The sequence below is a fragment of the Lagopus leucura genome, unplaced genomic scaffold (genome assembly GCF_019238085.1).
Source record: "Lagopus leucura isolate 7727_CA_CO unplaced genomic scaffold, USGS_WTPT01 Super-Scaffold_100001, whole genome shotgun sequence".
Taxonomy (NCBI): Eukaryota; Metazoa; Chordata; class Aves; order Galliformes; family Phasianidae; genus Lagopus; species Lagopus leucura.
The window spans coordinates 59428919-59454953 of NW_024962262.1; the positions used below are offsets into that span (position 1 = coordinate 59428919).

Consider the following 26035-nt stretch of genomic DNA (forward strand, 5'->3'; position numbering starts at 1 on the left):
GCCCATTTGTATGTTGCATCTCTCCCTTGATGACCTGAGGTCTCATGGGCCCACCGAGCCAGAAATAATTCACCCTTGTTCTGCCAGTCCAGGTCTATTTGAGCCACCTCAATTCTGGCAGCTCGATCTACCTGATGGTTATTTTGCTGTTCTTCCGTAGCCCGACTCTTGGGCACATGAGCATCTACATGGCGCACCTTCACAACCATATTCTTTGTTCGGGCAGCAATGTCTTTCCACAGTTCAGCAGCCCAAATAGGTTTACCCCTTCTTTGCCAGTTATTTTGCTCCCACTGCTGTAACCACCCCCATAAGGCATTTGCCACCATCCATGAGTCAGTGTAAAGATAGAGCATTGGCCACCTCTCCCGCTCAGCGACATCTAGGGCCAGTTGGACAGCCTTTACTTCTGCAAATTGGCTCGATTCGCCTTTCCCTTCAGTGGCCTCTGCAACTTGTCGTGTGGGGCTCCACACAGCAGATTTCCATCTGCGATGCTTCCCCACAATACGACACGATCCATCTGTGAACAGGGCATATTTCTTTTCATTCTCTGGTAGTTCATTGTATGGTGGGGCTTCTTTAGCACGTGATACTTCTTCTCCTGGTGGTGTTCCAAACTTTTTACCTTCAGGCCAGTCCATGATGACCTCTAGGATTCCTGGACGGCTGAGGTTCCCCATCCGTGCTCGTTGTGTAATCAGTGCAATCCACTTACTCCAAGTGGCATCAGTAGCATGATGGGTGGAGGGAACCTTTCCTTTAAACATCCAGTTCAGCACTGGCAGTCGAGGTGCCAGAAGAAGCTGTGTTTCAGTACCGACTACTTCAGAAGCAGCCCGAACCCCTTCATAAGCGGCTAAGATCTCCTTCTCAGTTGGAGTGTAGCGCTCTTCAGACCCTCTGTACGCCCGACTCCAGAATCCGAGGGGTCGGCCTCGTGTCTCTCCTGAGGCTCTTTGCCACAAACTCCAAGTGGGACCGTTCTCTCCAGCAGCAGTATAGAGGATGTTCTTTATACCCTGTCCCGTCCGTACTGGCTCTAGGGCCACGGCATGGGCTATCTCCTGTTTAATCTGTTCAAAAGCCTGCTGCTGCTCAGGGCCCCATGTAAACTCATTTCTCATTCGCGTCACATAATAAAGGGGGCTTACAATGAGGCTGTAGTTTGGAACATGCATTCTCCAAAAGCCCACTGCACCCAGAAAAGATTGTCTCTCTTTTGCTAGTGCGTGGAGACATAGCAGTGATTTTGTTGATCACATCTGTCGGGATGTGACGACGGCCATCTTGCCACTTTATACCTAGGAACTGAATCTCCTGGGCAGGTCCTTTCACTTTGCTTCGCTTAATAGCAAAACCAGCACTCAGAAGAATTTGGATCATTCGCTCTCCTTTTGTGAAGACTTCTGCTGTATCGCCCCACACAATGATGTCATCAATGTACTGCAGGTGCTCAGGAGCACTGCCCTGTTCCAATACAGTTTGGATCAACCCATGGCAAATGGTCGGGCTGTGTTTCCACCCCTGGGGCAAACGGTTCCAGGTATACTGAACGCCCCTCCATGTGAAAGCAAACTGTGGCTTACATTCTTTGGCCAAAGGAATAGAAAAGAAGGCATTAGCAATGTCAATGGTGGCATACCATTTGGCCGCTTTTGACTCCAGTTCATACTGGAGTTCTAACATGTCCGGCACAGCAGCACTCAGTGGGGGTGTGACTTCATTCAGGCCACGGTAGTCCACCGTCAGCCTCCATTCTCCACTGGCTTTACGCACTGGCCATATGGGGCTGTTAAAAGGTGAGTGAGTTTTGCTGATCACTCCCTGGCTCTCTAGTTGACGAATTAACTTATGAATGGGGAGTAAAGAATCCCTGTTGGTGCGGTACTGCCGCCTGTGCACCGTTTTTGTAGCAATCGGTACGTGTTGCTCTTTTACTCGCAGCAGCCCCACAACAGATGGATCTTCTGACAGGCCAGGCAAAACAGACAGCTGCTTAATGTTGTCTGTGTCCACAGCAGCTATTCCAAAGGCCCATCAATACCCCTTAGGATCCTTGAAATGCCCCCTTCTGAGATAATCAATACCTAGTATACATGGAGCCCCTGGGCCCGTCACAATAGGATGTTTTTGCCAGTCCTTACCAGTGAGGCTTATCTCAGCCTCCAACACAGTCAATTCTTGAGACCCCCCGGTCACTCCAGAAATATGGATTGATTCTGTCCCTTGGTGACTCGAGGGCATCAGAGTGCACTGTGCACCAGTGTCCACCAGTGCCTTATATTTCAGTGGTTCTGATGTGCCAGGCCATCGAATCCACACAGTCCAATATACTCTGTTATCCCTTTCCCCCTCCTGACTGAGGGCAGGGCCCCTCTATTCATTACCTGTGGTAACTGGAGCAACTGCACTGGTGGTTGATCTGCTTTGTAATTCTTTCACCCGGGCTCGTAGTACAGGAGTAGGTTGACCGTGCCACTTCCCCATGTCTTCTCCATGGTCACGTAGGTAATACCACAAGGCAATTCGCGGTGTATTACCCCTTACTTGAGCTGGAGAGCGTTTGCTTCTGACAGCTGAGATCTTTGATGGTGCACGTGAGAAGGAAGGTTCATCGTCTTTAGTTAGGTGGGCTCGGATCATCGCCTTCATCTCCTTGATCTCCTTCATTAGACTCTTTTGATTATCCTGATCTTCATCAAGCGTCTCTGATACTGCTACAGGTTTGTCACGGTTAATCAGTTGAGACACCTGCTCCGTCATCATTCTTGATATAGCAGCAACGGCAGCATGAATTGGGGACAGCAATTGTTCGTAGTTTTGGAGCGTAACAATTAATTCATAAACTAAGGGCGTTCTCTGTTGTTCGTTGAATCTGTCACACACTGATGTTAGTGTAGCGGCATATTTGTCCGGCGCTGTTGTCACGATTTTCTGCCATATCTCAGGCGTTGTCCTCACCTTTTCAGGGTCGCGGTTTTGCTGTGGGTGGTTAGGAACAAAGTCAGGGTCATACAACATTTCCACCACGCCTATTTCCCTCAAATACTGGATACCCTTTTCAACTGTATCCCATTTTTTCATTGCAATCTTCAAGCCATTTTTGAAGGGATACTTTTCCTTCACGGCTGTTAACACTCGTTCCCAGAGGGAGGCAGCCTCATCCAAACATCGACTAATTCCTCTATCAATAGCTGGATCTCTGGCAATGGCACCTAGTTGGCGAGCTTCATTACCATCCAGAGACAAGCTATGGGCCCCACTGTCCCAACAGCGAACCAACCAGGAAACAAGACTTTCATTCGGGCGCCGTGTAAACTCCTTTCTTGAACCTTGGATTTCAGTCATCTTTAGAGGCCGGCGAGTAGTAATAGAAACTTCCTCTTCATCACTCTCTTCTGCACGTCTTTTAGTTTTTCCTTTTGCCTTTCGCGATGGTGGTGGTTCTGAGGAGGGCCCCTCGCCTGGATCTTCCTCCTCCTCCTCCTCTTCTTCTCTTTTTCGTTCAAGACGTGAAGACACTCGTTTCCATTTCTTGCCCTCCACAGGAGCAACTGGTATTGTTACTGGTGTCTCCTGTGATCGATTAGATTTGATTGGGGATTTTCCCCTTTGGCTTGAACCTCAGATCGGAAACACTCTCTCTCCAGAATGGTATTATATAGGGCACGGTAAGCACAAGCCAAACCCCAAATAAGTTGTACCTCCTTAGATTTATGTAAGCCGCATAGTCCCTGACTCAAAAACTGGCTTAGTTTCTCAGGATCCCACAGGTGTTCAAGAGTAAAATCCCATGACACTGCGGGTCCCCATGCTTCTAAGACCTTTCCTAAACCTCTCCGTATTCCCTGCCAGTCATCATTCTCTAGTTTTGGAGAAGACTCCTTATTACGAATGCGTTGGAGTACATTCAGGAGAATTGAATTCCATAACACGTAAGTGTGAGATGGATTATTGGCCAGTAGGTTGTGAGTAACACCATTGCTTTAAATCCTTTACCCAGCACCCCCACGATAACGAGTGGGTTCATCACTGGTGCTTGCTAAAAAGGGGTTAATGAATTGAAGCTAACAAGAGGAGGGAAAAAAAAAAAAGATAAAAAGGCACTACCCAGACTGAGTAGTGCTCAAAGTTTACAAATATCCCAGAACACTGGCAGTACGCCTAATCTTTCAAGGTCAGGTTTTCCAGCACAGAAACCTGAACTACTGATAATGCTCCCTAACGAAGCTCTCTAAGAGCAGAGAGAAAAAGAGATTCGTTCTAAAGCTAAAAAGCAGCTTGCCCCACATTGGGCGCCAAAATCTGTCACGGAGTTGACCAGATCAATCTATGTCCGTGACAGGGGCGACAGGCCTCTGCCCTCCCCCCCTCACCCCAGTCCCACAAAAATGGGAAGGAAGGAAGGGAGGAAAAGACCAGCGGCAACAATCTATGGAGGAAAACTTATTTTACTATAATATTGGAATACAAGATAACACAATATATACAATTTAATTGAAATTGAGATTAATAAATCAGACAAGATAAGAGAGAGAGAGAGAGAGTTCCCGGGACCGATTCAAACCTGAAAAGCTTGGAACGGCTAGGAAAGCACCTCCAGCACCCACTGCAAAGCAGCAAGAGAGCGCCCCCCCCACCCGGAAGGGCCAGATCCCGTGACTGCTATAATGTACAGGGATAGGTACTTGGAATTGGGGCATTAATTAATTAATGCCCCGTACACTACATGATGTTTTGATGTGGAATACTGAAACCCAAAAACAAAAAAAAAAACAAAAACAAAAAACATAGAACCATGACAATATAGTATTATCACAGTCTAAATCCTGTTTGAACAGATGAAGCACCTTGTGCCTTCTCATTTCATCCCCATGTTCCCCTGGTATGTATCTGAGAATTCTGATCCAAATATGCATATTTTTTATTCTTCTTCCCACCACCCCTCTTTGACAAAGATGAAGTTTCCTTTTAATTGTTTTATACACTACTGCAAACATAGCAGGTAAATTGTAAGGTACTTCATATCCTTCTTTGTACCTTGTACTTCTTTTCTTACATTGGGATCATTCAGCCAGTTTATCTACTCTTGCCTTTCCCTACCAACTGCAGTCTATTTTTACTTTTTTTTTTCTTCTCTCCTTTTTTTTTTTTTTTTTTTTTTTTTTTTTTTTTTTTTTCTCTTCCACACCAATGCATCCTTTCCACTGGCCAGAAGAGGTCTCTTTCTTCTTTCTGGCCACCAACAACAAATAACACAGGATAAAAACTATCATCTAATCTATAGCTAATCAGAGATCCTAAGCAAGGCACTCCTCTGTGGGTGTTTGACAGAGTTGAGTCCAGATTTCATAAGCAAATTCACTGCTCAGATGAAAAGCATAGTCTCAAGTGGAAGAACTCAGAGAACAGAACAAGGCTTGCCTGCTTAGCACTATTCCTGCCCAAAGTTTTTCAACATACTGTTCTCTAGTGCAGAAAAAGACAAGGAAGTTTTATAGTGACTCAGAAATACAGTTATCTTAGTCACACAAGAACAGAACTTTGCTGATGGGGGCTGTCTCATGGGGCTCCATCTGTCATGTCAGACAACATTTTTTAAAATACAGACATGCCATTCGAGTCCTCCTGTGTAAGCTCCTCTTACACAACTGGAGAGGGGAAGAGAGACACTTTAAGTCATGCAAAGAAGGGCATTCATAAGTGAGAAGAAACTACCACTGATATGCTCCCAAGAAATGGAAGAAAGAAGTCTGAGAAATGTAACTGCAGAAAGCATTACTACGGCTTCCAGAACCAGGATATCACATCTTTATGCAAAAAGACATCGCCTCAACTACCCAGTTATGTTGTTAGTCTCTCACCATGTTCAAAGATATAGTCCCTGACATAGTCAATAACACAACTTCTCAGGTGGCATGAAGTAAAACCTCTGAACCAGACCATCCACTAGGAGTCAGATGGTATGGAAATGTAAGAAGAGTGAAAGTTTAAGTAACCCAGTGATATTTTCCTAACAACTAAGGACTCTTAAACAGATATTCTACTTCAGTCAACAGTACTCATGACATTTCTCACTGCCTCAGAATCACAGAATCACCCGGGTTGGAAGGGACCCCAAGGATCATGTAGTTCCAACCCCCCTGCCTAGCAGGGCCACCAAACATACACATTCAGATCAGGTTGCCCAGGACCCCGTCCAACCTGGCCTTGAACACGTCCAAGGACGGGGCATCCACAACCTCCCTGGGCAGCCCGTTCCAGGGCCTAACCACTCTCCTAGTAAAGAACTTCCCCCTAACATCCAACCTAAATCTTCCCTCCTTCAACTTGGATCCATTTCCCCTAGTCCTGCTGTCGTCAGCCCTTTTGAAGAGTTTACTCCCCTCCTGGGTGTAGGTTCCCTTCAGGTATTGATAGGCTGCAATGAGGTCACCCCGCAGCCTTTTCTTCTCCAGGCTGAACAAGCCCAACTCCCTCAGCCTGTCCTCATAGGGGAGGTGCAAAACTCAAACTCAACCAAAGCAAATGCATGAAGAGCATATAAGGATGCTGCTTCTCTCCTACTGCACTTCACAAAAGTGAAATTGCCAACAGTTCCACATATTTCCCAACAGCCCGACGTATATATCAGCCTATGGAACCTACTGAGGACAACAGAGATTGTATAAGTTTACAAGAAGTTGGCTTGTTTTTGACAACTGTGTAGTTTTCTTCAGTTCATCATCAATAAACTGTTGATTTGAAAACAGAATTTATTTAAAGTAAAATTAGAAACTCAGGCAATTTAATCCAGTTAGCAACATTAAGATCTCAAACTATTAAAACTGAAATTCAACTTTTTTGGCAACAGCACGCATTAATGAAAGAGAAGGTAACTGAGGCAAAAGAGGCATTCAACAGGAGCATACATCATCAGAAGAACAAGGAGATCAGTAAAAGATCTTTAAAAAGTGTTTATATTTACACAGTCTTTGATTACATATATCATGAGTACTTGTGTGAGCTAATAAAACTGTCAGATTCAAGCCAAGCAGTTTCAACAGTCATTTGCTACACCAAAACATACTTTGCTAACAGTGAGACAAAAGCAATTGTATGTTTTTAACTAGTCATCAGTTACAGCCAAAGAGACTGAAGGAAAAAAACAGTCTCAAGAGACAGACATTCCAAATATACTTTTCCTTTTAGGTACCTTAACTAATAACCTGACAGCTGCAATACCTACCACTTTTTAAAGACGGGTTGTTTGCCTGCTGATTCTTTCCATCTTTCTCTTTTTTAATTTCCTTTGAATCTAAAAGACAAGATTTCATTACTTCATAAATGTAATAATCATAATAATCATAATAGTAATTCATCATAATAACATCCAGCATAACACAGAATACTTTCAAACAATAGAGAATCTGTCATTCCAAAGACTTTGTTTTATCTATTTCAGTGGATAATAAAAAGGTATTTGTAATACAAATTTAGCGACCACATTATTTTTCTTTCAAAATATACTGAAAAGTACAGCTTGAAAAGATATAGATATAGGAGGAGTAGAATAAGAATAGTCTTCTTTCATCAGTCCACAAATCCTCCACCACAGTTCAGTGAGGAGACAAGTTAGGCCCTGGGCTCTATGGAGGACAGGACGTGGCATTCTCCTGCCAGGTCACAGCACAGTCCATGGACTCCTAGGGAAGGAGTGGCAGTCAGGGCTTGTCGTAACCACCCCAGCACAGAGCAGGCAGCCAGGGGCGCCAGGGCAGTCCCAGCAATGAGAACCTCCCTGGGGACAGGGTCAGGCTCAGTTGGGCCACGGGCCCAGCAGCGGGCCATTGACCCAGAGCCTGCTGCTGTGGCCTTGCTGGGGAAGGGGCTGGCAGTACCAGGGTGATGTCAGGGCGTGTGCTGGTGGGGAAGAGGACCTAGGTGAGGTTGGTCAGGGCCACTGAAGTGCACTCAGGGGTGAGACACTTCACAGATATAAAATGGATAAAAGCACCTGACAGGGTCCCAAAGAAAAATCCTTACGGAGGGCTGGACCAGCTGCAGTACCTGTGGATGGCGCCCATGGAGCTCTAACCTAGGTTCTTGTTCAGCAGTGGACACTCTATGTCCTGATAGCTACCAGTGAGAACCCAAGAAGGGACTCACACCACTGAAAAGAAGACATCATCACTGCCTTCTTCCTACAGTTCAATATATATTCTATCCAGTTTTTTGGGGATTGAACTGAATCCAGCCAGTTTTCTACTGGGTGGTAGTAATCACTAGAAAAGCTTTTTGCCATGTTTTACAACTTCTGGTACTGAGGCTTTCAAAAAATAAAAATACAAAAAATCATGGGACTGTCAGAGACATCAGGCTGACAGCTTACAGAAGAGAAAGCTTCCCGATGCACTTATTTCTGAAGGGGAAATCCAATGGAGTCCCACATGAGAGTACTGAAGAATAGAACCAATAACTGCATCCTACAAAGACCAAAACTTGAAAGGACAGTCATGAAAGAACATCTCCCCTACAGCGCCAGATTTCAAACAAGATGACAGCCTTTCATGAAAAGAGAAATCAACAACAGGTGAAAGAATGTGAAAAACCATGGCCTGGACACCAGATGAGTTTTCACTGACAACTACCACCACACAAATTATTTATTTCCTGTATCAGTTTGAGTCACTGCCTATCTCAAATAGGAACACTGAAATGGAACATTTTAAGAAGAACGTGTCACTGACAATCAGCCATTAAAAAAAAACTATAAGAACAAACCAAGATTAAGACGTTAATGAAAAGAAATGGATTCCTTAAATATCTCTTTAATCCAAGCTAGAAGCATCTTAATTTATAATAAACTCAAAGTACCATTGCTATCACTTGGTTTTGATGGGCAGAAAGCTGTTCTTTAAAACAATCAAGCAAAACATACCTAGTACATGCAGAAGCATCCAAAAAAAAAAAGTCTGACTAAAACCAAAATTGTTTTTCTAGGCTCCCCTTGCTTTTATACATCCCAGCTTTTAATGGTGAGAAGATCACTACAAAGTTGGAGCTATTTTATCTAAGCAGATGAAATACCATGAACTGAAGGAATTGCTAGCCTGTTTTTGCTTGAGATACCTGGAATCTGCTACCACCTCCCACAACTCAGAAAGGTTTTCCTTAGACTATGCTTCACAGATGCTAAAATGCTGTGGTCTGGTGTGCCTCTTCCAATGTCATTAGCCAGAGCAGATAAGAATTTATGGCCTATTTTTATAAGGAATATTAAGGAATATAAGATCTATTAAAATCTAAATGTATAACTATGAAATAAATGCCTTTAAATGTGCCAATGTACATACATCATTTGGATACCCAAATTCTAGAAAATTCAATTTCAAAAGATCATTGAAAACAAAATTAAGACATGGAAGACTATTATGTCAAATACCTGGATTGAGGAATACGATTCCCTCAGCATTATGACCCTCAGTTTGGGTAAACTTTCAGGTCAATCCTCAAAAATGAGGTTGTGAAGGTCCCTAATATTTCTATAGACACAAAGAGCATTTTCTTTTCGTCTCCTTCAGCTAACTACATTCAATGATTTATTCCCTTCAAGGCAGGAAAGTGCACTTGAAAATGGGAACTTTTTTTGTATGTTAGAGACAGCAGAGACTTATTAGTTCTACAGTCTTGAAGGTCACGGTGAACAAAGCAAGTTTAATTTATTATCTATCTTCTCTGTCCAGAAAGTCCATTTTCAAAGGACAAGCTTGTTTTTATTTTTTCCAGTTTACGTGAGTTTACTTTAGCCTTACAGCATATTTCAGATCATTTTGTCAAAAAATAAACAAAAATGAAATGCTGCTACTGCGGATTTAATTATATGCTATTCAATTATCTAAAAAAAAAAAAAAAAAAAAGAGAGAGAAATGAATGAAATACCACTTTCAACCAAAGTGTTAAACATCCCGTAGTATATTTTATATACTATTATATAAATAGTACATAATATATACAAATATAAATATATATTATATATATAAATATATAAATACATATATAAATATACTATTTATATAATATAATAATAGTATATTTATATGCTATTATTTATATATATATATATATATAAACACAGAGAGTTGCTACATTCACTATGCAAACAGGTAGCATATAATACATCCGTATATGTAATTCACAACGTATATATGGGTAGCCTATAATACATACAGGCTAAACAGGAATTTTCAAAACCTTGTAAAAGAATGTTTTCATCTTGGTAGCATTTACTAAAATTAAAAAGAAGTATATTCTGTTATTCACTGAAATAAAACCTTCTTGACAGCACACATCATAAACTACAGCAGTACATATGCAACAAGTTTGTAATAAATTATTTAAAATAGTACTTTCTGCTTACTGATTCAAAACTCTGTGTTTACATAACTACACCCTATCAGTAACCACAGAATTCTTCTGCTGATAAGATTATTCAACAAAAGACAGGCAAGAGTAACCACATCTATCATGCAAAAAAATAGAGACAAAGAAGAAATCAGACAAAGTTATCTTTACTGGCTTGTAAATGTGGGCAAAAAAACCCCAAACAAATAACAATCAGAAAAGGTACCTGCAGAATATAAAGTCTGGTAAAGATGACTCTGGTGGCCAATTTACACTTCCTCTTACAAAATCCTGTGCTGAACACTAGCTTCCTTTTTGATATACTTAACAAATCCGAAACACTTATTTCAGGGAAGAGTTAACCTTTCAGCAAACAAGATGATTTTTCGTCTGTACACCAGCAAGCATCATCTTTTTTGCTAGCATTTACGTTTCACTGTTGCATGCTACATGAGGAAGCATGCGTTTGTCATCTAAGACCTCATATTTGCTTGCTGTCCAACATGGTGAAAAAAGTTCACAGTCATGCTTTCAAGATACGCACGGCTATTTCTTAGCCATCTTAAAGTCTTCAACTCTAGCTTGTGTTCAAAACATACCAGGAGGCTACTTTTCTAAAAAACATAAAATCCTTCTTCTCTTTCAGATGGACATGAAACACCCCACAGTTACAGAAACATTTACTCTGCCTATGCCAAGCAGTTGCTCACCTTTATATGAAGTTCGCTAAAAAAAAGCCCAGGATTTACCACAGATCAGCAAGTTGCTTTCAGTCCCCAACATATAGGGATGTGAGCATATTTTACCTGCCCTTCACCAAACCTCAGTGCACACAGCTAAGGTTATCAAGAAAGAGTAAATCTAATATGCCTCCTTCCCTTTCCTTTTGTGCTTTCCCACTGGGATTCTTATCTGCCCAGAACAGAGTGCTTCTTTCAGTACATTTAGAAAACAGCCATGCAGAAAAGCTACAAGAGAAGGGGGCAGACTTCCTCCATAAACTCTTGGTGCAACAATTAAAGAGATGACTGCTGTCATTACAGAAAATCTATTTAGCAAAAGACAATTATTTACCAAGGGAGCACATGAGCACTGAAAGCAGCTTGGGCAGAAGGTGGACAGCTCAAGATAAGTTCAGAAGTGTTGGGGATCTTTTATAACGGAAAGCTACCCATCTGAAAGGTTTGGAAAGCAGCAGCAACATGGTTTCAAGTGGGCCTTCTTGCTTTACATTCTTTTTGTTTCACCAACCCAAATACACTTCTTAGCACTCACACATTTTAGCACTCAACTCACAGTAACTTCTGCAGACACAATACAGCACAAATCACACCTTCATAATACAGTGCCCACATCATGGGCAGATTTATTTTAAAAGTGCCCATTTTATCTTCAAAAGCCTGCAGAAAACAGCAGCTAACACTGTTAACTGCACTTAAAATTTATTCCTTGCACTACTCAGCTGTTCCTCTCGTAATTTTGTGCAGATACAGAATACAGCACTACATTTCACTTAATATCACATCTAGACATGTTCTTCAATTTTAGAGCAGTATAGCGACTTCAAGACTGTCACAGGTCAAAATTCTCTCGGTTGAACAGTACAGAACTCCAGGATAACTTGAATTCAGCATACTTACTCTAAAAAAATGTAAAGTTTAAACCTACCTGTGTTCAATATCTCTCCTTTTTAACTTCACAGTATATTAATCGACAAATAATAACCTGTCACCTTAGAAGAGACAGTTTAACAGGTTCCCTGTTTCCTCTCGGATAAAAGTTATCAGGCCTCACCTTTAGTCGTGGTTCTCCCCATGGTAACACTTGTGTGATCTTCCCTCTCACAACAAAAAGGCTGAAGTTGAAAGACCAGTTAATTCTTCCTTTCAGTACAACAGTTTCCTGTGGAGTAATAATACAACAAGTCAGGGGGAGGTTGTTAGAGTTTGGGTCTTCTTGTTCTGGAAAGCAGGATTTTGTGTGTGTGTGTTGTTTTACAATTATCTTGCCAGTTTAAGGTTGCAAAAGTTTAACAAGCTATTTGTGGAAGAACAGCATGTAAACAATGGATGTGTCAAAGCAGCAAGGGTACGTAAGAACCCAAACTTCTATTTCATTGGTTTAGGAGGTTTGTTGTATAATGATTTGCATTCGCAGTGAGTTTCTAATACAAAGAAAGACATAAAACATTCTTTTTTTTTCCTGTTTTCCCCAACAAACATTACTGCAAACTGGAAGAAAGACTTTAATGCATCACCCACTTACGTGCAGAGAGTTTAACAACCACCACTTTAAAAAGCCCTGGATAAAAAAAATGCTCTTTCTGAGCTACAGGGGAAGGAGGAACAAAACATAGATGTAAGAAATCTACACAAAGGCACAATTGCTCGCTGCATCTGCTTGCTGGTCGTAACCACTTACAGCAGAGCTGGGAGAAGCCATTAGAGGAAGCTAACTGCAGATTCACACACTCTTGCAGTTCTTGGAAACTATAAGGGACAACTCAGTGAAACCATTTTAACGCAGCAAAAACATTTGTGTGTGTTACTTCTATTCCAGCATCTAGTTTTGGGAATTCTGACTGCATTCAATCCAAGACAAACTCATTTGAAGCTTTTTATCCCTAAAGCAACAAAATCAGCAAGTTTACTTGACATTATTCAAAATAACAGCGCATAAAAATATGTAGATCGCTCTGAAAGTAATGCCTCCTATTTATCTCCATGACAACTACAACTGATACAAAGAGCACAATAACACTATTTGATAGAACAAATTCTCAGCTACAAAATACTCTTTTGCAATGGTTGCCCCCATGAGCTATGCATTGTCACCAGTGATGAACAAGAGCCTGCGTGCTGCGCTCATAAAAATCTGCACCAGTGGAGGTGGCCCGCTGTCGCAGCTGCTGGAACACACCACCCACTGCCTCACTGTGCTCACATCCACTGGTCGGTCTCCATCAGCGTTCAGCAAGCATCAACAAATGTTAATAGGTGCCATTTTTTCTGCATGGAGGAATTCAGTTACACACCTGTGCTCCATACGTACTTCCATGTCAGACGCCATTTTGTCTCTGCCGCCATCTGTCACACAGCAGCAACATCTATCGGCGCATTGGCGGGAAGGTTCAAACTGCACTGCCGTACCACCAACATCCACCTCCGATGTCACAGGCCGACATCATAAAACATGAGGCATTACTTTCACAGCAGACCTTGTACATTCACATTTGTGAACTCCCTTCTTTGATCACTTCCTTTCAAGGAAATTCCATGAGCTCAGAGTTTATATCATCAACAGCTCATGATTTTTATTTTTTTTTTTAAATTTAAGTAAGTCAGTACTTTTTCAAAGATGAATTTTGCCAGAAGTCACATTTTTAGAAACCATATCTTTCTAGTGTCATTAAAAACAACAACAACAATAGTTGAAAAGCAAGATATCTACTTGGAATTTCTCGAATCTTATACTCACATACTGAAAAAAGGACACCAATACTGCATACAGTAAGAGGCGTGTTATACAGACAATTATATTCCTGGAAACAGTGAAATTTCAGTGAAATTCTGAGGAACTTGTACACTATGGTGGTAGACTCTATGATGAAAACTTCACACAGGGCAGGTTGTGTTGCTAAAAATAAGTATGATTTCTGAAAGTCCAATGACTGAAGAACGCGTTTCATGTGTTGGCAGTACACAAAGGTGCTGGATATTCATTACAAAAACTCAAGGAACTGAGACTTGAAAGCAGTTATAAATAAAACTGAGCACCGACATAAAGTAAGCTGGTTTTGCTACACAATGGCACTCACGGCATAAGCGATCATCAGGATTAAGAACAGAAATCCTTTTAAGACATCAAATAAATTTGAAATACTTGATGCTTTCATAGACTCCCCCAAAAATTCAAAGCTTTTCCGCCGTGAGTAATAAATTGCGAAAGGTGATACGGAGTCAAAGTAACTGTTTTTACAGATTACTTTAAAACAGCGCATGGTTTTTATCTTTTTGTTCCAAGCACCAGATTGCACTTGGTGCAGTAATAAAGATTCCAAGCCTGCAGTGATAGTCATCAAGTTTAGCACAACCGGAGTGTCTGTCAGGACATAAAAAGGATTCCAGTGTTTCATTAGCCCCTGCTCCAGCAGATAGGCGTTTTTACAGCATGCCCACCAGCCTGTTAAAAATACAAGGCTACAGAAAGCTTTGAGAGCGTGGGCTGAACTATGGGTATACGGGGTATTGCTGTGTGGAATAGGTGCTGCTTAAAGCCTGATCACACCTACAGCACTCAACTTGCAGTCTCTACTATACTAATTGGTAGGCAGAGACAGTGGTCGCAGAAGACATTCGAATACGGTGTTTCTGAGTCTCTAACAACTGCTGAACAGTAGCAAAAAGAAACCAGCTACCTCCAAAACAGTAGGGTCAGTCTGAAAAGAAGGATGAGCTTCTTCACCGGGCAGTCTGAGGGGCAGCCTGACACTACCTTGAGTGATAATGCAGCCAACAGCTAGCAGTCACCTCCTCTGCTGCCCAAGGTGGACCTCAGCCCTCACCAGCACAGTGGGCATGGTGTGATGGGCTGGTGGTTGGACTAGATGGTCTTAGAGGTCTTTTCCAAACTTAATGGAAAGCTGAGCTTAAGAAATTAATCAAGTAGCTTCAAGAAGAAAAAAAAAGAAAAAAAAAGCATGAACACTAAATTCATCATAAAAATATAGAGAAGATCTCCATATTTATATTGATCAACTGTACCACTTACACCATTTATTTCTCAATTCATCCTATAAGCTGAGTTTTATTCTTTCTCTGATTAACTTCCCTAGCATCAGCTACTTTAAAAAAAAACAACCAAGCAAGCAAAAAATGGAAACCAAACCAACACGAACAGGTGGAAAGCATTCACCTCCCTTTAATTCCTTACTGCAGTGTTTATGCTAATAGCAGTGTCTCTCCCAGCAGCCAGCTCCCCCTGCGCCAGCCCTTTGTCAGTGGGACGCGCACTGTCAGATGAATCTCAGCCTTCACCTCTGTACATTGCTGCTGCACAGCGCTAGGGGTCATCCTGTTTGCTGGGAAACATTTTTGTGTCTCACATTGCTCTTCTAATTTTGAAAGAATTACTCTAAGGACACACATTGCTGCATTTCTAAGAAGCCGGTATTTTACAGAAGACATCAACTCGTTCTGTTTTCTCCCGACCACATCTCCATTATCTTTCCAGGCATTCGAGCGAGCTGAATGTCCTGAAAAAAAAAAAGCCATGCATATTTAGGGCTTCCTAGCACAGGTTTATCTTGACAGCACGTCTGCTCATAAAAAGCACACAGTGTGGGATTATGGAGATAAAGGGAACATTTGAAAGCAGCCTGAGCGCCCAGTGGATAGCGAGCTTAGCATCACCAAACGAGTTACGGTGCTTGTGTCAGGGGTGCTTGTGTCAGGGACCGTGCTGCTCGGCCTGGAGATAAGACAGAGACAGTGATCTCTGAGGCGTGCAGGGTCCAAGCAGCAGGACTGTGCAAGGGCAAAGCAGGACTGCAGTTCTGGCTCCTCACAAGGAGCTAAACTCCTTCACAATTACTGTTTCTGAACAGGGAATATTTTATTTCACCTACTCCTCTATTCACCTGTCATCTCTTAAACACAAGCACTGCTTCACACCGTGTGCACAAGTCCCAGAGGCTCTGCAAACAGTCAAATATACAGAATAAGGCTACAAAGTATACTGCTGTAACATTCGATACTTCCAAATCTCCTGGAAGACCTCCTTCCAGGCAAGTTGCCCAGTGCACAGCCTCACATACACCTCAAGACTCAACAGTGTACACCTCTGCATTTCTGCAACGGGAGCCATCCATAAACACTTCCAGGAACACACACTGTGGCACCATTATAGAAAAACAACATCTCATAAGACAAAAGAAAAAACAACCTTACAGTGGCGCAAATGTGCCATACGATTACAAAATACAAGCTCTGCAGCTGTAAATCAGTGAGACTTGGCATCGCACATTTCAGAGTTCAACACAAAACCTAGAGCTGAGGTTTCCTTTCATTTATGCACACACATCTATAACCGGTTGGTGCTCTGACAAGAAACATGATCCAACACAATCCCCTTTCTTTCACATTTTCTGCAATAATAAATAAATAAAAAGTGAGGATTTTTCCAGGAAAGGAAATTAAACTTCCACATTTTCCTATGGCAGAACTTCTAAAGAAATGGAGAGACCAGAAACCCTCTCTTAGCATAGCTCAGAGAACCCATCCTTTGGAAAAAATCACAGGCTTCCAAAAGAGCCAATGTTAGCCAGCCGCATATACAACTAAGTGAATATTTCTTAAGCTGGTGAAGGAAGGGAGTAAGTAACTACTGCTTTACAAATATCATACTGCTTTACAAACACCAAGAAGAAATTTACTGCGATTCAAAAACTGCTTGGAAATTGACCAACAGCGTACCGCTCACTATTTATGAAGTGATCACATTACCAAACTTCTAAGCTGTCAGCAATAAAATATTGTTTGTAAACGTTCTGGCCTCCTTGCAGGTAAGTTTACGATCTGCTTTGGATGTGAGCAATTGTAATTATGCATTTCAAGACAACAAAATCATAAACTCTCAGTCTGTACGAGGTATATATTATTGCACACAGAATCAGGCATTGTACATCTTAAAAAGCGATGTTAACAAGGTTTAGACCACAGATTTGTCCCCAGAATTCCTGAAATGAGAAATATATACTTATCAGTGTGAACAGCAGAAAAGTTAAGTCTCAGGGGTAAATAACGTAGCTAGCATCAAGCAAAAACAGAAACATCTCATATCATAGACATTCAACATTTACTAATTTGACATTGGTATTAAAGTTAAGAGCCGCTCCATGGCTACCGATGGAAAATAAAAATACCTTCTCTCTGCTCGCCCCCGTCCTGCTTTAAAAGTCAGACGATGTGGGGCTGTAAAAACCTGAAAAAGGAAATGGTATGTGTGAAGTCAGCAGTTCAGCACAGCGGCTGACTGCCCATTAACAGCTTCAAATATTCTTAAAATGCCCGTCTTCCCACATGAAAGGCCATTCTAATGTTATATACAAATAAATCAAAAATACAGCTGCGGCGCTTACATTTCTATCTAAGTCAGACTGTCAGTTTTAGTGGTTTGCTGGTACATATTTGCAGTAGCACCAACATTTTGGTGGATTCAACTCACTAAAGCTTCTGTGCTGCTTCCGATTTCCTGGGGTACTGTTCCTGCAAACATTCATCTTCATTCTTTGACCTGGCTCTGTTCGAATTCCTAACTCGAATTGCTTTCATGGAGCAAACTCATTAAACGACGCATCAAAAAAAACTAAGCATCACGACCAACAGTGGCAAAGAGCTCAGCAGCTGCATGAAATTCTCAGGACACCCAGATGCACCTCCTCTGCCTCCAGCTCAGCCTGCCCCTAGGCAGCACAGAGCTCTATTTGCTCTCTGAGGCACCGAGCAAACACAGCAGGTAAAAGGAGAAAAGAAATTGCTATTGCAAACACAGCAAAGATGCACGATCAGGGGACAATGGGATGCCAGAGATCCCTGCGTGGCTTTCTGCACTCCTCTCAACAGAAAGCAATAGCAGCGGTTTCAAAAGCAGCATTGGGAGAATGTGTGTACACAGGAAGACAGGAGGTGGAAAGACAAGCAGAGGGCTGCTAGAAAAGGGCCTTACAACCTCTTAGACAGCCCTTGCTTCCTCTCAGCGACATTGCTTGCAAATGCTACCTAGAGAGACTGTAGAAGCTCAGTGCAGATGGGACTGAAGAGCACCCCATATGTATTGTGGAGTTACAAAACGATCTCTGTGGTCCAGATTTGTGCTCATCCAGCAGAGTAACTAGAGAGCACAGTCACCTTTAGTTTGATGCAGAAATCTATGCAAGGTCACACTCGTCCCCCCCACCCCCCTTAAGAACCCAAACAACACAATGCCCCACCAGGCAGGTGTGCCTGCACTGCCTACCTTTTCAGAGTAGGCACAGACAGGAGAGATATGGTCCTACAAACACCACCACAGACATCACGGTCCTTTTAATCTGAGCCCAGAAGGATGATAGCGACAGTAAAGAGCTCCACCAAATTCTCTGATACCCTTTCACATTCCTCCACGTACAAGACTCACTTTTATGAGCTGTTCTTTCCAAGTGGCCTTTTAAACATGCCCCAGGAATTGCACTCCTTGCACTGAACCTTCCTGCCTTAATCTCCGGTAGATTCCATACAGTACATAAATAATGGTGTGTGCTTCATTCCATGTATGCACCCCATTAAAATGGTGCTACTCTCTTCTATGTTCTATAAACTTCAGACACTCCCTGAACTAATGCATGCTACAGATGACCAAAGGCTCAACCTCAGCTTTGCCCTGTACAAAAAGGTATATCATATTACTTTGAGAAGACAACAAACTTGGATTGCCATCAAAGGAGTTCATCCCTTTCATGAAAGGACCAGATTTCCTCGGTATGTTAAAATAGAAATTGATCTGATTTGCAAAGCTGAAAGCATAGAATTAAATGATTTAAACCAGAATATCTACCTTTATTGTAACATCTTACTTGTTGTTAGATGACAACATACCAAATGTGGAGCTGAGTAGAAAATACACCAGAAAAATACAGGGGGGAAAAAAAAATCAGTCCAAAAACACTGCTCATACCTGAGCTGCTCACAGCTTTATTCTAACAAATTCTAACAAAGAAAATGTACTTGGAGATTAGTCTGGACATAAGATATCTAGGCACCTGTGGAGCAGAAAGACTATGGCTTACTAGAACACATGGAAGAGCGCCAAAGTTCTGTTAAAGGCTTTAGTTCTTTCATAAAGAATTTTATATTTGTGGCCCTGCAAATAATTCAGAAAGGCAGGAAAAGAGCAAACAGGAGAACTGCAGTAAGCACACTTCCAGTGTGTGATTCACCAATTTGGATCAAAAACGATCAAATATTACCCATAAAACAGTCTTAAACCCAGAGGGCTGCTAAGAGACGCACACGCTACCACATCAAAGAACTGCATATTTCTTCATTCATATCTAAGCTAATACTGCGTTTGATATTCTATGATTCTAGGACATAGAAAGTAAAGGTATCACTTTCAGTGGCAGCAACCCTGTGATAGTACAGGAGGCAGCATATCCCCTCCACCACAACCAATACCATTGCATGTACCCATGCCCCATATCCACCACATACAAGAGAAAGGATCAGAGTAAGCCTATCCAAAAGAGATAAGAAGCCTTCTAAAGATATTTCCTGCTTGCTCCACAGTGTGAATGCAGCTCCTGACTTTCCTCCGAATTTATTTCATAGAATTAATGATTCTTAAAATGGCTTGGGTTGCAAGCGACATTAAAGCCCACCCAGTTCCAATCCCCTGTCATGGGCAGGGTTGCGAACCACTAAGTTAGGCTGCCCAGGGCCCCATCCATCCATCCATCCATCCATCCATCCATCCATCCAGGCCATTTCCTCACTAACCAAGCAGAAAGACTAACAGGGAAGAGATACAAGCATCTCCAAGGTTCCTCACCAGTGCTCATGCCCTGGTTGCTGCTTGTAAATCTGCTGCAAATAATAGGGCAGCATGCCTGCTGCTGGCTGGGACACCCCAGGCAGATGCCACAGGACAAGACTGCAGCATCAGGCCCTAGTGGTAGCAGGCACAAGGCCCCTCGCCCATTCTGCAAAACAACCTGAAGAGACTGCAGATAGGACACAAGCATAGGGCAGTACAAGGAGCAAGCTGAGCCTGTCACTCACCAAGCTATCTCTTACTGCTCCACAGCAGAGGCCTGCAAAGGGCGAGTCAAGCGGCAGCAGCGTGTATACAAAAACAAACATTCATCAAATTGTATTGGAATATTAATAAACATTCTGGAACTTCAAATTACATAGAGCCAAATTAAAATTAAGATACTTGCAAAAAAAAAACCAAAATCATGACATGCAATGAAAACACTTGTAATGTTCAAGTACTAACAACTTTACCTTTAACATTTCTGTTGCTCCACTATTGCAAGTGGTTCTATTAAGCCTCAACAACTTTACAGAGGATTTCCTGGCACTTCCAACATGCCAGAAGTCTCAAGAGTCCTGGGACACTTACACGGCACGTCTTACACTTTGAAAAACAGTGACAGCATCATCCTTTACATTTAAGATTTTAATCTCTGGAAGAAGCAATCAGCACTAAGACCATGCGCCCAAGGCTACTTCTGTCAAATGGGAACAAACAGAATCTCACATTCCCAGCAGATGCAGAGGTCAATGAGTTGGTCAACAGCCTCACTTGCGCAGACTTGCTGAAGCACTATCCCCATCCCCACCTGCCATTTGTTTTAGTTACACTTGGAAAATATGACAGTACACTGAGTTACTGTCAGAGATTATGTGAACACGTGCAAGAAGAACCATGCACTTTGCCCATCCCTGCTTGAGGCAGCCTGACAAGCCAGACAGCCAGCTGCAGTGTCCTGGACAGCTAATGACAATGGGCGCTTCCCATCAGTGATGCTGTTTAATATCAAGCAGTAACTACTGCAGACTCCATTTCTCCTCAGACTTCCACTCCATCACATACAGACTTCAACAATAAAGGAAGCAAACATGGCTCACTCACAGCTTACAATCCAATTTGAATATTAAGAAAGCAACAAGGCAAAATTGTGAGAAAAGGAAACCCGCATGCAAATGGCTGAAGTTGCTACCTACATTTGCTTCAGCCTATTCCATGCTCTCTCAAGTAAAGCAGAGTTGGCATTTCATATAGGCAACTTTTAGGCAGACATTGGATACAAATGCATTCTCGGCACTGCAAATTTCACACTAGTGAAAAACAAATTACACTTGGTTGTATAATGGAAACCCTCTCTGATGCCTCCTCCGAACTCAGGCAGGCACTCCAGAAAGTAATACAGTATCTCTCTCTGCCTTACCAGAGCAGTATACTGCAGGCAGCAAGGGCAGCAGCAGCAACTCTGCCAGTGGAAAGAAAGAAAGCAGGCACCTGTGCATTCAAAGCAGCATCACACAGAGTTTGAGGAAATACCTTCTAGGAGACTGTCGCTGCTTCTTGTTCAATCCTCTTTGCAATAAGATTGACACTTACAATAGTGCCCAACTTTAAGAATGGCCTCACTAGAGCTGCATTTATGTACCTAGGCCACTTCTAAGTAGTGTGAAAGGAGTGTATCACATGGAGTCATGTATTTCTTTGCAGAACCTGAACATTCCTATAAAATATTTAATACCAAGCAACCTGGCAAATACTACACAAGCATTACTGCATTACTTACAGCAGCCATCAACCTTTTCAGCTACGTCTCAAACACAGTCGGTGAGCATTACTTCAATACTCAGAACCAGACCTCGTTACACTTAACAGCCCTACAAATACTTCAACACCTAGATTTCAGCTTCAACTTTACACACTTTCTGATTGCATTGCCATGAAATTTCCTGTAAATGAAGTACCAACCAAACTGGAACAGATTGCCCAAGGAGGTTGTGGATGCCCCATCCCTGGAGGCATTCAAGACCAGGCTGGATGTGGCTCTGGGCAGCCTGGTCTGGTGGTTGGTGACCCAGCACATAGCAGGGGGTTTGAATCTAGATGATCATTGTGGTCCTTTTCAACTCAGGCCATTCTATGATACTAGATCTTTAACTCGGTTCCTCTTTACACCAATCCAAGTGCCATCAGCCTGAAGCAGCACTTAGGTTTTATTATGCCCTAAGGGGACCTTAGGGCTCACCCTGCCCCAGGCAGGCAGCAGTTCCCCCACACACTGCCAGGCCCCTGAACTGATAGCAATCTGCAGGGCGTTCACCTCCCGGTTATGTCCCAATGCTAACGTGCTGCCTCGCAATACAGCTGCCACTGGGTGCCCTCCTGCTGTCACTCTGTCACCTGCATGAGTGCTGCCGCTGGTCCAACACCCACTGCCCCACACACTGCTTTCCCTTGCTGCTTCCAAAGAGCAAGATGCAGCACAACAGCCTTAAACACCCAAAGATTTAAGGCAGTTCTTCTTTGAATAAAAATAACAATAATAATAACAATAATAAAAACATACCCTAGTTTGCACTGAAGAGTTCTTCACGAGTCAGACCATCGTATCTACACGGCACAGAACCATACAGCTCTTTGAGTTGGAAAGGACCCTTGCAGACCACCTGGTCCAAATCCTCTGCAGTGACCAGGGACACGGACAGACACATCGGGATGCTCACAGCCCCGTCCATCACTAAGCGCTACTTAAAACACTTGCTAAAACACGTGAAGCGTCCTTACATCTCTCGAAGAGTACCTGCTTGTGTAAGATCTCGCTCGGACACCACTGTAACTCTGCAGTCCCGCAGCCGGCCCTCGTGGCCGGCCCCTCAGCGCTCCTCGCAGCTCAGCCCGCGCTCAGGTTCCCACCGCGCTGAGGACCGCTCCCCGGGAGCCGCTCCCTTCCTCCGCCCGCTCCCCGCTGTCAATGACCGCCCGCCCCGGAGGCCGGACACCGGACACGGGCGTCATCCGACCCTTGCCGCCGCCGCCACAGGGACGTGGCCGCTCCCGCTCGGCTCCACGCCCCGCCGCTCCCGCCCCACGGCCCTGCCCGTCGCCACTCACCGGGCCGGGGGCAGAGGCACCCCCGCCTCCCTCGAGCGGCTCCCGCCGCCGGCCGCTTCACGCCGCCGCCATGTTGCGGGGGCAACGCGCATGCCCGGCCCGGCCCGGCCCCACCGCCCCCCCTCTGCCTGGCCTCGCCCCTACCTGCGGGGAGCCGGCTGCGGGAGGATGGTTGGGGGTTCGGGGTGTGCTGATGGGGAAGGGAAGGGAAAAGAAAGGGAAGAAGGAAAGAAAAGAAATCCAAATATATACCAAATAAAGCACCAACTTCTTCAGTGTGGAAGTCGAATTCAGCTAGCCAGTGCTAGTGTCCTGCATGCATTGCACATCGCTACTGCACTTAAAGTAACGCCCTCAGACCGGTCAGTGGTTCTTCAGAAACAAGGAGGATGACTCTTCACCATTTTAATGCTAAGTGCTTAGACAGTGTGACAGAAATGAGCAATACATAACTGAATCATTAAATCATGAAGGTTGGAAAAATCCTCTAAAGCCATCTGGTGCAACCCCCAACCCATCACACCGTGCCCACTGACCACGTCCCTCAGTGCCACATCCACACGTTCCTTGAACACCTCCAGGCACGGTGACTGCACCACCTCCCTGGGCAGCCTGTGCCACTGCCTTATCACTTCTGAGAAGAAATTTTTCCTAATACGCAACCTCAACCTCTCCTGCACAACCTGAGGCCACCCCCTCCTGTCCTATCGCTGTTACCTGGGAAAAGAGACCGGTCCCCACCTCACCACAACCTCCCTTCAGGAAGTTGTAGAGAGCAATGCGGTCTCCCCTGAGCCTCCTCCAGACTGAACAATCCCAGTTCCCTCAGCTGCTCCCCATAAGACTTGTGCTCCAGACCCCTCATAGCTTTGTCACCCTTCTCTGGACACGTTCCAGGGCCTCGATGTCTTTCTTGTAGTGAGGGGCCCAAAACTGAACTCAGCACTTGAGGTGCGGCCTCATCAGAGCTGAGCACAGAGATCACCTCCCTGTTCCTGTTGGCTGCACTATTTCTGATATAAGCCAGGATGCCATTGGTTTTCTTGGCAATGTGGGCATATCAGTAGCTAATAAACAGACTTGAGAATGAATGTCTGGAAGATCACCCTCTGTCACCAGTAAAAACAGCAGAACAAAATAAAACTTTGAAAGCTCTCTTGTAATTTGGCAGCTAAAGGGATCCATAGCACTTTCACCTAACTAGCGGCAGTGGATGCAAAGCCAACAATTTCTGCGCATGATTATTAGAAAAAGGAGTAAGGAGTCATGCCTGCTTCCATTTGCCAGCAATGTGATGAGCTTGTTTGCTGGTGGTGCACCCATCATCCTTTGTGTACTTCTATGGGTCTTAATCTGAATTAATTGGTCATTAAAGCCAGGAAATATTTAAATTCTCATTATTCTTTAGAAACAGAGAGTTAAGTATGTATATACTACAGTATGTATGTATATAGTACGTATGCATGCATGCATACATGTTTTTATATATACGCTAAATTTATGCTTTCATACATATTTTATATGTATATACATACATACATACAGTATGCATGACTTTGCATACATGCAGGGAAATTACATCATTTTCAAAAGAATCAATGATGTCAAAATAAAAATATCTCATGAAGATAGACTACAATGAACCCCTACAACTATTCAATATGATGTCCCAGAAGGCTGGCACAGATGAAAAAATGTTTGAAACCTGGCAGTTACTCAAAGAAACTGCTTTAAGATTGTGAATGAACTACCTGTCCACACAGAAAAGAGAAGGAGTGTAGTACAAGACTAGCCTAGCTATCACGAGCAATTCCAGGAGTGCAGGCAGGAGGGAAGCAAGCAGAATGGAGCAGTTAGGTTGAATAACTCTGCAAAACTACAACACTACAGACCAGTTGTGAAGGTAACCAGCAATAGGGTGAGAGGTGATAGCTTCAAGCTGCACAGGGAAGGTTCAGGTTGGATATTAGGAAACGTTTCTTCTCAGAAGGAGTGGAGAGGCAGTGGCACAGGCTGCCCAGGGAGATGGTAGAGTCACCATCCCCGGAGGTGTTCAAGAAATGTTTGGATGTGGCATTGAGGAATGTGGTTAGTGGGCATGCTGTGATGGGGGATAGCGGGATTTCCACACATTGGGGAAAAGGTATGAAAAATGGAATGTGCCATTCGGTACTGCTGCGCTGTGGTGGGTGGTAACACAGAAGCAGATAGGAACACATAGGAAACAGAGAAATGTGAGGTGTTCTGCAGGGAAAAAAAAAACCAAAAACAAAAAACAGATGTGCGATTATGTGCAAAAGAGAAGAAGAGAACAGTCTGTGGTTATATGAGTCACAGTCAGACTGTACACAAGGTGACAATATCAAAGTGCCTCAGTGAGAATGTCATACCACATAAAAGGATGTGAGAACAGAATAAGACACTCCAAATGAAGTAGCTGTCTCTACTCAGCTGTGGAGAAGCTTGGTAGCCGTGGTCTGACGGTCTGCAGAAAGTATGCAGAGAAGAGAGAGAAAGGAGCAATTTGGATGAATGGATAACTATAGAGAATGCACTATGAGGAGATTCTTAAATCAACACTATGCAATGGGGAGAAGAAGTAGACGGGAAAATAGCACAAACAGCTTCACAGATACAGATAAGAACATAAGACAAGTATTTAAGAGTGCTTCCCGAAGCAAAGATTTGAAGGCGAATTTTAGTGGTTGGCAACCCTGCCCACAGCAGGGGGCTGAGCAGTGGATGTTGGTTGAGGTCCCGTCCAACCCAAGCCAAATCTGTGATTCTATCCATCGGAAACTGTCTTCATGCTTTCTGAGTCCTCCCTCCTCCAAGCTGGCACAGGGTGGTTGCCCTTTGTAAGGTGTATTACAGATATTTGAAAGGTTGCACAGTTTTCTTGCCTAAAGAAAGCCATCATTTAGACATAAATGGGTCTGGTTTCTTCTCTTGCTTATGTGAATTCAGCATAAAT

At 43.3% G+C, this 26035-nt stretch overlaps 1 protein-coding gene across 3 annotated transcripts in view; it reads right to left on the bottom strand.

The window, feature by feature from the left end:
* Positions 1 to 23136, bottom strand: part of SCML2 (Scm polycomb group protein like 2) — a 76401-nt gene extending 53265 nt beyond the window's left edge. For 2 of the 3 annotated variants that reach the window (XM_042868317.1, XM_042868316.1), the window contains exons 1-3: positions 23062 to 23136; positions 12181 to 12288; positions 7232 to 7300 (exon numbers count right to left, since the gene is read on the bottom strand). In XM_042868317.1, the coding sequence (XP_042724251.1) occupies positions 7232 to 7300; positions 12181 to 12202 (91 nt within the window). In that variant the 5' untranslated portion in view covers positions 12203 to 12288; positions 23062 to 23136. The remainder of the gene's footprint in view (positions 1 to 7231; positions 7301 to 12180; positions 12289 to 23061) is intronic. The other variant, XM_042868318.1, reaches the window with a different exon arrangement.
* Positions 23137 to 26035: the final 2899 nt, after the last annotated feature.